At 27.0% G+C, this 13,890-nt stretch overlaps 2 protein-coding genes across 5 annotated transcripts; both read left to right on the top strand.

The window, feature by feature from the left end:
• Positions 1-2,823: 2,823 nt before the first annotated feature.
• LOC114122384 (PAN2-PAN3 deadenylation complex subunit PAN3) lies at positions 2,824-10,454 on the top strand. 4 transcript variants are annotated; one of them, XM_027985032.2, is made up of 13 exons: positions 2,824-2,910; positions 3,784-3,886; positions 4,416-4,517; positions 5,665-5,778; positions 5,869-6,082; positions 6,163-6,309; positions 7,260-7,376; positions 7,447-7,612; positions 8,253-8,478; positions 8,541-8,680; positions 8,751-8,939; positions 9,010-9,172; positions 9,249-10,454. In XM_027985032.2, exons 2-13 carry the CDS (start codon positions 3,806-3,808, stop codon positions 9,378-9,380), a joined length of 1,791 nt encoding a protein of 596 aa, XP_027840833.1. In that variant the 5' UTR covers positions 2,824-2,910; positions 3,784-3,805; the 3' UTR covers positions 9,381-10,454. The 4 variants fall into 4 exon arrangements, with proteins under 4 accessions (XP_027840833.1, XP_027840831.1, XP_027840832.1 ...); XM_027985030.2 differs by having other exon boundaries at positions 2,824-3,056; XM_027985031.2 differs by having other exon boundaries at positions 2,824-3,451; positions 3,788-3,886.
• A 684-nt stretch (positions 10,455-11,138) lies between these two features.
• On the top strand, positions 11,139-13,022 carry LOC114122401 (uncharacterized). Its single transcript, XM_027985053.2, has 2 exons — positions 11,139-11,484; positions 11,681-13,022. The coding sequence occupies exon 2, from the start codon at positions 11,734-11,736 to the stop codon at positions 12,706-12,708; it is 975 nt and encodes a 324-aa protein (XP_027840854.2). The 5' UTR covers positions 11,139-11,484; positions 11,681-11,733; the 3' UTR covers positions 12,709-13,022.
• Positions 13,023-13,890: the final 868 nt, after the last annotated feature.

Below are 13,890 nucleotides of genomic sequence, written 5' to 3'. Positions count from 1 at the left end.
GGATATAATTTCCAGTGGTTAGTGAAAAAGGTTTTGCAATGGTATGAAACTACAAAAAAAGTTTTAAAAACCTTATTAAGAAATTCTATATAAATACTTATAAAAATTTTGTTTTTTAGTTTTTGACAAAAAGTAGTTATAAGTAATGAACACTTTTATTCATTTAAAACTGTCTATACCGACAACTATTTTGACAATTAACAGTATTAATCAGCCATATACAGTAAAGTTTCATTAAGTAACTATATAATGCGTTTAATAAATTATTTATACGATTTTAAATTTGACGGTTGAAATGTCTTGAAAATACTTAAATACGACTGTTTGATACAATATTCTTAGGTACGTGTACGTATGTATTAACATTAAACAACAAAACTATGCTTGTTCAATACAAATTTAATGCTCAATTATACTCAATACCTATTGTCATTATCGTGTAATCATGACTACGTATAAATGCCGAGTATATAGTAGCTGATATAATACATAACATGTCAACACATTATATTATTATATACCACCTAAATATTATTGTCTGTATTTAATATATACATATAGCACTACAATAGAAGTATATTATTGATAATATACTACTATAATTAGTGCCTAGGTACGTTCTACGTCATTATATTATATTATTACAGTAAATTGATTGATTGGGTCAAACAGACGCAGTCGCCCAGATAACTACCAAATGGTGAGAGACTGGCGTATAGAAATAGCTGATATGATTAAACAGTCGTATTGATTAATAAGTTAATATTCTACGAGCTTAATACTCACCGAGCAAATAGGCAACATTATGTGGATTTAACTGATCAGCAGTTTGCATAGGTACCTACCTACCTAATCTTATTTATTAAATAAATTATTACACTATTATTAATGATTAGGTAATTTAATTGTTTTATTATACCTACAGCGCGATTCCTTTAACAGAAAACACTCATTATGTCTCGAAAATTATTAACCTTTTTTTTTTTGTCCTTAAAACAGAAGAACATTTGAGTATTACATAGGTGACTAATTTTGATTATTTAACTAGGTAGGTATAACCATGTAATGCGCAATACACAATATAATTTTATAACAACAAAATAAATAATATGTTTTCATTTCTTAGCACTTACATTATAATAATATATTATGCAAAATAGTAAATATAACGTCTTAAATATAAACGACAAGATGAAAAATGATTGTCTAAACGTGTTGAACTGCTGACGAATGTTCACACTTGTAGAATAAATGAAAACACATGGTTTGTCATCCATATATGTGTACCTACTATAATATATAACATAATGTATAGTATGAGGTTGACAACAAAAAAAAAGATTTACCCTCAGGCCTCAGTGCTATAACTTACAAGAATAATATAATAGAACAATAATTAATGTTTATTATAAGCAACTAAAACACATTAACAAAACTTTATTATCTGCATAGTCGCGGGACTGTTAATAATCTCATCCCATGTAGATTTATACATAAACACGTCATCATACAAAATAATAAAAACAATTGAATACAATTGAAAATGAATAATTTTTACACTTGGATACCTATTTAACATTTTTTTTTCATATACGAGTATTTATATCATCAATTATTATAGTATTAAATATATACCTATTTTCAATTTCTTACATCTATAGCTTCTATTAGTTCTTAGTGTACCTATAATTATTAGTAATCATTGATTACATAAATCTAAATGCGACTTGTTATAATATTATTACAATAATTTAATGAATTTGTACTATAAGTAAGTCATATAAAATGGTTCACCTAACACAAAACCACAGTTCTATTTACAATGATTTACTCATTATTGTAGTTGGCTGTAGTCGTTAAGCTGGGAAGCGGCAGGAATCATATTGTATCCCATCAATGAGTTCAGACGATAATGGCAGCGCCATCTACTGTACTGTTTTCAACTTTTCAACAAGTGCGAGAAAAACTAAAGAACCTTCCATGACGATATTTTGTCATATCAGTGATATCCACTAATAAAGGTATATAAATATATAATTAAGGTTTATCTTAATTCGTGGTTGTAATATTATAACTTAACTTATAATAGTTACAAGACAAGTATGATTTTTGTTTATTTAATTATTTCAATGAGTTTTCCGACTCTACATTCCGAGCCAAGCCAAATAATACCATTATAGCATGAAGTTTCAATTTTTCTTTTGAATACCAACCACTAGAATAGAGTGAGAAGGTTAAACCGAAATAGGTAACATATTAACTTTTCTAAAAATATTGTGCAGATACAAACATTTTAAATTGTTTACTGATAATTATAACATAGTATATACTATATTATATTATTTTATTATAGATAAATATTATATACATTTAATTAAATAAACTACCATTTTCAAACTCTTTTTATAATAATCACGAAACGATCAATATATAATTTAAAAAATGTTGGTCTAAGTAAATTTAGCTACTTAACAGAATACCTACATACGTATTTTCTAAATCTTATTACAAATGGTACAAAAACAAAATACTCTTTTTTATCTGTTATAAAATATACTCTATGGTAAAAATGTTTGAAAATTTAATAAAATTCATCATACATATTTGATTAAGAAATTTAAAAATATTGAAAACACATAATATTTATGTGCACTTTTTTATATAAGCTTTAAATGTCAAATTTCATTAACCTTAAGTTTAAACTATTTATTTTAAATTTGAATTATTGCGTTTTTGTTCTATGACATTATCTGAGTTTATCTTCCATGAAATAATTTCCAAGTGCAAAGAAAACAATAACAAAGTAATGCCTAAAACTACAACATAAATCACAAATCACAATCACTATGTTGATCGCTGATGTGCAGCTGACTGCACGGCCACGGCGGAGAATAGAATAGAATAATTATAGTAACTATTTTACTTCAATAATTTATACGTGTACAAAGTGCGCGTTCAGAGAAAGAACGAACGATAAAAATAATAACAATTCACTCAGAGACCTCGACGACACGGCTTGGGAGACGCGAACTGCGAAGAGTCATTGGTCAATTTTGGTCAGTAGTCAGTACTCAGTTGTGGTCTTGTGGGGTTGACGTGCGTACATTCGGTACTCTAGTACTCTACTGTCGTCACTCGTCTATTCGCGTAATCAAATCGTGACGGACAATATTAATAATATTAACCGTTTCCACATCGTACTTAAAAAAATATATGTATAACTAATACAGAACAAATAACTCGATCGCTGTCATAATATGATTAACCGCAGTGACATTGTCCGCGGCATTTTTCATCACCGTTATTCTACGTTTCACGGCTAGATTTTAAGTCACTTCATACAGATACATTAAAATTCGCGTTTGCACTCGAAACGAGAGTAGTGATGCACTAACTGATGACACTTGATCAAACGACTCTTTTTTGGACTTCAGACGCATAACGTCGTCAAGTGAGTGATTTGTGTTCGTTCAAGGTTCTCTTGTCGTCCCTGTTCCTTAAACCATTCTGTTCATTAAAATGTTGGTGCGCGTTATTAACATGTTTCCCGAGTTTATTAAACCAAACTTAATTGGCACAATAATGTAAATACATTAATCAAATATGATTACTAATGATACCCAGTTAACATTTACCAATGGCTATTGTTGATTTCTACAATAGCCATTAAAAACGTTTGGAAAAATTTTTCTAATTTTACTTTGTTTAAAATGTTTTTTATTTGTGATTTTGAATACTGCCAAATGGTATTAATTTAATTATTGTTTTTTCTTTATTTTTAAGCAAGAAGATCAAAGATCAAAAGATGGATCCAATGACAATAGTAACGCAATATAATTTATTGCAAAATGGTCCCCCAGAAGAATCAAAACTTGCTACTTATATGGTATGTATATACACATTTTATTTTATTATCATTAGTTTTTGAGTCATTACCTTTATATTATTTTAGTTACTTTTATTTTGGGGCAAACAAATTTGACCTCAATAACCTAAGGTCACGGGGAAAGCATCAGTTGATCAATAATAATATTGTTGAATGAGAAAGTATTCAAAATCCAAATAATTTTTTTATTATTTAACAAAAATTTATTTTCAAAGTAATTATTAATTTTTAAAATTTATTTTACTCCATAAATTAATAACAAACATACCTATACTATTTTATTTATTAATCTTGTGTAACTTTTGTAATGAATTATTAAATATTTTGGCATCTATTGTAAATATTTTTTTATAGTGTGAATGATTAAGTACCAACTACCAATAATATCATAAACATTTAGTATAACATGAAATATTATATTAATATATCATAATGAATAAACAATCTGTACAATGTACATATTATATAATTTTAATTTTGAAATACATTTTTATACATTATTGTAATAAGTAATTATTTTTTTTTATAGAAACGTCAAAATAATGCTTCACCTCAATCATCACTGTACACAACGTTATCAAAAAATTATTCTAATTTAGATATAAACCAGTCACCTCTATCAATGAAAAAAGTAAATAAATAATACTATTTAAATAGTATATCATTATTTTATATATCATTATCATCATTATTTTATACCAAATGTATTTCTTATAGTAAATTAATTACCTTGTTTATACCTTAGAGATAATAGTATTGGAGCCAGTCAATTTTAAATTAAGTAACATAGTAGACATACAGAATTTTTTGTAGAAAAATAAAATCTAACTTGTAACGATTATCTCAGAACAGTAAAAGCTATCTCCATGTGGAATAATCAGATTTTGATTGATTTTTTTGAATGAAAAACATAAGACATTTTCAGGATACATTGAAGACTGAATTTCTTAATTAAGTTTAAATAATATCAGAAAAATGCATTTCAAAGTACTTAAAAAATGTATGAAATTGATTACAGTTTCTGAAAATAAAGTTTTTAAGATCAATGTTTAAGACTTATATTAAGTTTTTATCTTTCAAATGAAATAAAAATTATCAAAATCTGACTTTTTCATTAGGTGTAAGTTTTCCTATTAAAAACTCAATGGCTCCTTCACTCTTAATGTGCATTTACCTAATTGGAGAAATGGGCAATTTAAGAAATAGCATAATTTAAAAACATTTTAATACATATTAAAAATTTAATATAATTAATTTGTACTCTGGGATTAAGAAATGCATATAAATAAATCAATGTACATTAATATTTTTGTTGAGTATTTTATTCTTAAATTCTATAATCTACTATCTATCATATAACTTAAATATATTTATTATTATTATTATTTTGGTCATGCATTCTATATTAATTCTTTATCATGAAATAAAAAACATAACATACTTAATTCTTATATAAACCAACAGAAAATTCTAGTGTTTTGAGTTTTTTTCGCTTTAATAAGAATAGTAATTGTTAGTTGGTATATGATTAAGTAATTATTATATGATATATATATATTATACAAGAAGAATTTTGGTCAATGATTCAACTGCTCTTCACAGTAGATTAATCACATCACTACTATTATTTACTTTAAAATACACTTACATTTAATTAGATGTTATCATAAGTAACCTTTCTAAGCACAATGTTAATTTTTATTTTAGACACTTAGTATAATAAAAAATTTTTTGCAATTATTATGCACATGTTGTGATAGGCAGTTGATAATTTTCAGGCAACTATACCAACTGTTGATTTCGTACCTAGAAATCTAGTTAGTTCGTTAAATAATCCTGATGGTTCCTCAATTTACACTAAAGACAAATCTCAGCCTATACAAGCATATCAGGTAGATAGTTTGACTTTAATATTATCTGTAATAATTTTTAAATATCTTAAAAAAATAAATTAACTATCCTTATTATTTGGTGTCTAATAGAAAAATGTCAATGGCACAACATATTTCTATCCTCCAGACACAAATGGTACTAATCAACCAAATGGTAACATTTTTGATGATCCATCCGGATATTTACCAATGCCATCTGTTGAATCACCAACATCTTCACTATATGCCCAAGATGATTTAAGAAGAGATTTGTTACATAGAAATGCTTTGTCAATGGCCTCACCAGACTCAGACCGATGGCCAGGTATGTAACATCCTTAATAAAATAAAAATAAATGATTTTTCCTATGCATTTTTAATTGTTTATTAATATTTTAATTCTAGATTTACCAGAAAATATTGAAGACTATCATGATGTTTATCCATTAGACATATATGGACACTCATCTAAAATATTGTCTTATAGTACATCTACTTATCGAGCAACTAATTCAAAGACTGGAGAAAAGTGTTGTTTAAAACGAATTCATGGTAATAATTTAATTAACTATATTTGATTAGTTATAACTATTATTATTTATTTATTATATGTACTGCCATTGTAAGTAAAAACCACATAAGTCACAGTAGAACAATTTTTAGAAAACCGTATTTTTGTATTTTGAATTTTCTTAATATCACAACACTTTGTACTTTAACATAGTCGTAAAATTATTTAAATACAATATATGTTTTCCGGTATACTTTTACCAGACAAATACAATGAAACAAAAATAAATATGATTAAATGAATTTTCAATAAGATATTTTACTTTTCACAATGCACCTAACCTAAGTATTGGTAAAAACGATTGATACTTTTGTTCCTAAGCAAAAATACAGTAATTAATTATTTCTTAATTGTACTAATAATTAAAAATTATTTATACATTTTAATTATTTTATTAAACTTATTGGTACATAATTATTTTTAAAGAATTCCCAAAACAAAACTGTTAGGTATTTGCAAGTCAAATGCTGTGGATTATAATTTATACTATGTACTAAAGTAAAATGCCATATCTTCAACAATATTTACGGCTTTAATGCTTAGTATAGTATATTTGCGGCATTATTACCTAGTACCCATGAATTTTTCTACAATTTATGGTGTTTTTAGTTATTTGATTATTGTACTTTTACAACTATTTTTATTAGTTTTACTGATATACTTTTAGAGTATTATTTCAGACTTATGGTATATTCATCTACACAAACTGAATTTTACAATTATTTATTTGTTATTACCTCATTTTTATTTTTTTTTGGACTTATGGCGTTATTGTTAAACACGGGAGTATATGTATATTAGTGTATATATATATATTTATTATTTTACAACTATAAATATTAAAAGTTTGAACAATCATTTTTTTATTTACATGTATATTTCAATCTTATTGTCACAATTTTTAAGTTTATTTTCATTTTTGATGTTATAGGTTTTCGACTAACAATTACAAAATATGCTCCATTAATTGAAGCTTGGAAAAAAATCAATCATGCAAATATTGTTCAGTTAAAGGATGTATTTATAACAAAAGCTTTTAATGATAGCTGTGAGTGTTTTTTATTCTAAATGTGCAAATGTTATTATTATTTAAAATTAATTATTGTTTATTATTTTAGCTTTAATGTTTGTTTTTAACTATCATCCGGATTCTGAATCTTTACAAACGCGACATTTCAATTCTAATGAAACCCTGAATGGTTATAATGATCCATTTAGTTCTGATCCAAATGCACCACGACCTTACAGCCACACTAAAAATGCAATTTTACGACATCAACATAGGTAAATTATTATTCAATAATCCTATATTAAATTGAACTTTTAGCTTTTTGTCATTGTTTATTTGTAAGCCTAGATTATTTTTATTTTTTTTTTTTTTTTAATTTACCAAAGTAGATTTTTAAGTACTTCAATTTTACTATTAAGTATTATTTTTATCAAATAAGCTGTTGTGCCTTTATTCCTGTAAATTGTTAAGTAAATTATTAGTAATTAGTTCAGAATTTTGAATAATTAATTCATTAGTTTTTCAAGTTTGTAGACTAAGTATCAGGAAATATTGTGGTCTTATACTTTTAAATTCCAAATATTAGAATTTGAATAAATTAATTATTAAAGGAAAAATGGGGTAAGCATGCATTTTGAATTACTTTTTGTTATAATATATTATAATATGGTCTGTATCTTTTTAAAATTTAAATATAATTTCACTATTTTTAATGTATTTACTATTTTATTTTTATATTTTTAACTTATTATTATATTTTCTAATCATAATTTTTATTAATTTATTATAATTAGTTAAATATATTCTCATACAAATATTTAAATTCTTGCCTTTAATAAGGTAAAATTGGACTATATAACTATTTATAGTTAAATAATTGTCATTATTAGCAATGATTGATAAATATTGTTTTAGTAATGGGTTATTATCTGAAAATACATTATGGAATTACGCAATTCAACTTAGTGGTGCACTCCGAGCAATACATGGATCTGGATTGGCATTACGAGGCCTTGGTCTAAATAGAGTTTTAGTGACGGGTCATGTAAATACAAGAGCAAGACTACGGATCAACTGTGTAGCTATAACTGATATTTTATTAAACGATATGGCCAGTTCAAATATGATTGGTCATTTTCAAGTGAGTAAAGATTTAGTTTATTTAAATAATGAATATTTCAAAATATGAGTTTAAATTTGTAGCAAGAAGATTTAACAGACTTTGGTAAGCTTTTACTAGCACTGGCTTGTCGATCTCTGATAGCTGTTCATCAAGATAATCTTGCTACTTCTATTGATTTAATGGCGCGTTCATACAGTAGTGATATTCGTAATTTGATAAGGTTTGTTTAATGAATCTGACTAAAAATAATAAAAACACAATTTCACATAACTTTTAAAATTATTTTTCAGGTATTTACTGAGTAGTCAAAGACGGCACATTACAGAATTAATGCCAATGATAGGAGCCAGGTTTTACACACAATTGGATGCTGCACAAAATCACTCGGACAATTTGGAAAATGAACTATCTAAAGAAATGGAAAATGGCCGTTTATTTCGAATGCTCGTGAAACTTGGATCAATCAATGAACGACCTGAGTATTATATTTATTAATAATGTTGTATTTATTAATTATATTTATGTCTTTAAAAAATTTATTATTTTTAGATTTAATTTAGACCCTGCATGGTCAGAAACTGGTGACCGGTATATGTTAAAATTATTTAGGGACTATCTATTTCATCAAGTTACTGAAGAAGGGCGTCCTTGGCTAGACATGTCACATATAGTTCATACTTTAAATAAACTTGATTCTGGATCTTCAGATAATGTAAATTAATAATTATTAATAATATCATTTATTTTATTTTTTTTGCTTATTTCAAAATTGTTATTATTTCTTCCAGATTTGTTTGTATTCACGTGATGAAAAGACCATATTAGTGGTTAGCTATCAAGAATTGAAACAATGTTTAGAACAGTCATTTTGTGAAATCGCATCAGTGGCTGCATCTGATGATCATATTAAGGCTGAATAATCTTCTTAAATGTCCTAAAGTGGGACTTCCGAATAATTAGCAATAAGTCCAAGTACTTAATTTATAATAAGTTAAATTTATTGCATGATGGATTAATTAACTTGGTCGAATGCGCTTAAAAGCGCTAATTTTTACAATTTTATTTTCTTTTCTTCTAATTTTATTTTAAATTATATATTATTTTTTTTACCAAATTTCATTCCTAATTCAACATTCCAATCATAATTGTTGCAAAAATTAACTTAACTTGAGTCAGTTTTTCAATTTGCTTCCATTTGGCTGTGTATTTACAAAGAATATATATATATTTTAAACATAGAGCAATAATAAAACATTATATCATAGCTAGCTTAAAGTTGATTTTAGTAAACTTTTGGTCTCTCAATTGTTATATTTTTTGTTACATTTAATATTGTGTTAGGAATGAACAAGATGATAAATATTTAATGAGACTTAAGTTGTCTTTCAATATGTGCTCCAACTTATTTTGTTACCTAAAATTGATAAACATTAGTATCAATTAATCTATACATTAACATTTTTATACCCTTTATCCTATGTTCAGTCATTATAGCATTGCTCCATGATTTAAGTAAAATACTATTTGTTTAATGGTGTGCATAGTATATATTATGTTATATGTATGGATTATTTTTACTTTTAAAGCTAATGATATACATATTTTTCCTTATTAATGACCTATTTGTTTACCAAAAATTAATTTGTGATCAATGATTACCAAAAACTAAAAACAAAAGCTTATTGTTAATTTTAACAAAAATATATTTTGATACATATTGAAAGGTGACTAAATTTATGGTAATATTTCTTTGTATTATTGAGAATTGTGAGAATTTACATGGCAGCTATATTAAGTTAAAAATATATCGCACAAAAGCTATTGAAGCAATGGTGATGTCTATCATTTGTTATAATTAAGATATATTTTTTTTTATAAATTGTTTGATTGTGATAGGTTTGAGAATATAATGTCCAAAATAATAGTTTTTAAGATTTTGTCATATAATATTATTAAGAAGAGTTAAATAAAAGATAAATTATTTTAACTGATTATTAATTATTTAATATTTTTTCTACTTAACCTATATAATCAATTTAATTGTTATTTTATCGACATGTATGTAGTGTTCTTGTTTATTTTTGTATTGTAAAAAGAATCTGTAGGCAGGTATGCAAATATTGAAATGTTACTAAATAGAGTAACATATTATTGACAAACTCAGACAAATGGTATTATCAAAAATTATTTTCAAACGAGGAAATCGTCTCACCTATAAATTTAATACCATTTTTTTACCGTTGATCTTATAATACACAATATAAATATATATTGCAAAACAAATGGTATATTATAGAGTATAGACTCATTAAACTGTAGACCACTGAAAATTAGTGACAGGTAATGTTTAGTCCGCGTCTCCGCGACGTAGACCAAATGGCAAATGCACTATACAACGTATAAAGTGGTTGCGATTGTAAGTGCAACTGTTGCGTAGAGCCGTAGCCCGTCGACCTATACGTCCTATACAACTATTTACCAATAAGTCTGTGGTATAGACAATTGGTATGATGGTGTTTAGTGTTTACTAATATATCAGTATACCACGGTGGCACGGTCTTGGAAGATATTTTCAACAATAATATTTATCAACTATCATATTGTTTGGGAACCCCGCTAAGAAATAGGAAATAACGTAATATTAATAATTATCTATATCTATTATTTCCTAGTCGTTTGACCTTTGATCATAAGTCATAACCTAACATTCAAAACCTTCCCCGAGTCCCTCGTTATTTCTTATTTTCTTATTTTTACTTTCAACGGTTTCGAGTGTTTCGACTACTTTGTAGTGTGTGTGTTAAATTTAGCGTTAAGCGTTGTTAATTAAATAACATACTAACTAGTACCTATACTGTTCAGTATATTAACAATATTTGACCGTGCGAATTACGAGTGTAATAGTTTAAACGTTATTCAGTCAGCAGTTTTTTTTTTTGCCTCAAACGCCAAAATCCTAATATTGCTATAGTGTAACAGTGAAAACTGAAAAGGTTACCCGCTAAAGGAGTATTAAGTACCAAAGTGTTTTTACGACAGCTTATTTATTCTTTTGATCGACTTGAAAATAAACACAAAAGCGACCTTCGTATTATCTCGACAACGGAAACAATATTGAAATAAAAAATGAGGTGTTTAACGTATTTTGTGGCTTGTATTGTTTTTGGAATAGCAATATATAATGTTTTTGAATGTATATCTTCAGTATTTAACGCGATAGGTGATGAAATTTCGAAAGTATCTAACACCGTGAACACTGAGATCATCGACTCAATGGGTAATGACATTTTGACAATGCATAAAACTGTAAACACGGGGATCGACGCGATGGGCAATGCATTTTCAAAAGTGCATAATACCGTAAACACAGGGATCGACGCTATGGGTAATGAAATTTCGAAACTACCAAAATTCTTATCCGACGCAAGTTGTAGCGATTACGTTACCGATAATGTTATTAATCTACTCATCCAATGCAACCCACACGCGTTTATTACCGACACGCTTGACACCGAAGATGTAATGATTATGGCCGCGTGTAAATCTATTGAAATGGTATCTTACACGTTACCATTGGTCGCCGATCTCGCGACATCGCCCTTACAGGTCATATGCTCTGTATGGATCGAAGATCGTTTAGATTTATACTCGCATTTAAAAGGTATCGACGTGCATGCAGGACCTTTGGGGACCATTTTAATAAACAACGATGAATTGTTTTACAATTTATCGAAACTTAACGATCAACATTGTAACAACGATTGCGACTTGGACGATTACGAATTTATCAAACTGGACGAACGAGACGAAGTTTCTGCAGACACCACATGGTCGCCCGACAACGATAGATTTAAACGAGGCGTTTTAGGTAAAGCGCTATCGATACCGACCAAGATTATTATGAAAAAATTTGCCGTTAAAATGTTACGTAAATTTTTGATGAAAAATGGGATACCTTCGACGTTGGCGTTTCGAGGTCCACGCGGTTTGGCCAGTGTTAAAATGACGGCAAGAATCTCAAATATGATTTATAATCTTATAGAAAAGAAACGCCTCGATAAAAATGAGGATGTATACGATATATTTGTACTAACTAAAACTGTTCCAACAACTTTCACTGAAAAATATTACGCTAACGTTAGTCAGCCAATTCATTTTGGGAGAGCAGCCGCCAAAAACTTTCAACGTGAACTCGCGAATAAAAATCGATATTATTACAAAAGTGCAAAAATTCATTCAACAACATAATAATTGATGAATTCAGGAGTAAGGTGGATACGTTTAATAAAGTGTACATGAAGATGAGTGATGTCTACGTGTAGTATTGTTGTAGCTTATAATATTCTATTATTCTATTATTTTTAAATAAGTACTTAATACTTCATTATTTTATTTTGTTATATTATATAGAAGTATTTTATGATTAAAATGTTAAATATTAAATAATCACTATTAACTTATAAACCATATTGTATCTATACTAGTAACTAGCAATAAGACATTCATTTGTACAATTTTTTTCAAATAATCCTTAATAAAACTATTTTATAATCCAATCCAAATTTCAAAGTATTAATATTAGATAATAATAAGAACTCCCTTCAATTTTGAACACGATAATCATGATATATTTTTAAAAAATAATAAAACGTTAATAATAAGTTTTATAATATAGTTTAAAGACGATTTTGGTAACCGTATCCAAAAATGATCTCGGATACTTTAGGTCAGCAGCTACTAACCCCTTTTTTAAAACGATTGCCCATAAATTGGATTAGATATTATTCAATATCCTTTCCTTCCAAGAACTATAGAATTTTTCAACAATTATCTAGAATTTTAAGTATTTTTTTTGTATTTGTAGGTTTTCAGACATTAAATTATTTAAATTTAATACTAAAAAAATTACTTAAAATTGCATGACAATTCATAGAAATATAAAATTCTAGGATGACTGTTGAAAAATTCAATAGTTTTAATCAAAACTTTACCGCGTTATCATTTAGTCAATTTTGGTTTTAGAACTATGATAAAAAGGATTAAATTAGCTCAAAAAAAAAAATCTATCCGAATTTGGTATTCAAAACACCTGTTACCATTAAAAAATTGCAAGTTATATTGCGTATGCGCACACAGAAAGATCTAAAAATGTAAAAATCATCAAAAAATATGTATTTAGGCATTCACTGTCGTCTGTCTCCTCCCGAAAACCACATATCAATCCGATGTCACTTGGACAGAATATTTTAGTGTTACCTTTATTAAGAAATCACATTTGTAAATTATTACAGTGGTGTCACTAGTAGCAGATGAAGTAATAAAAACTATGTGGCATCGAGTGCGGACAAAATCGAAGAAGGTACCTAACCTAACATACGAATTGCACACATAAGTAGGTATATCAAATTAATTACGGAAAAATTAGGACCA

The sequence above is a fragment of the Aphis gossypii genome, chromosome 1 (genome assembly GCF_020184175.1).
Source record: "Aphis gossypii isolate Hap1 chromosome 1, ASM2018417v2, whole genome shotgun sequence".
NCBI lineage: Eukaryota > Metazoa > Arthropoda > Insecta > Hemiptera > Aphididae > Aphis > Aphis gossypii.
The sequence above is the reverse complement of the archived record's forward strand: the minus strand, read 5'-3'. Positions and strand labels throughout refer to the sequence as shown.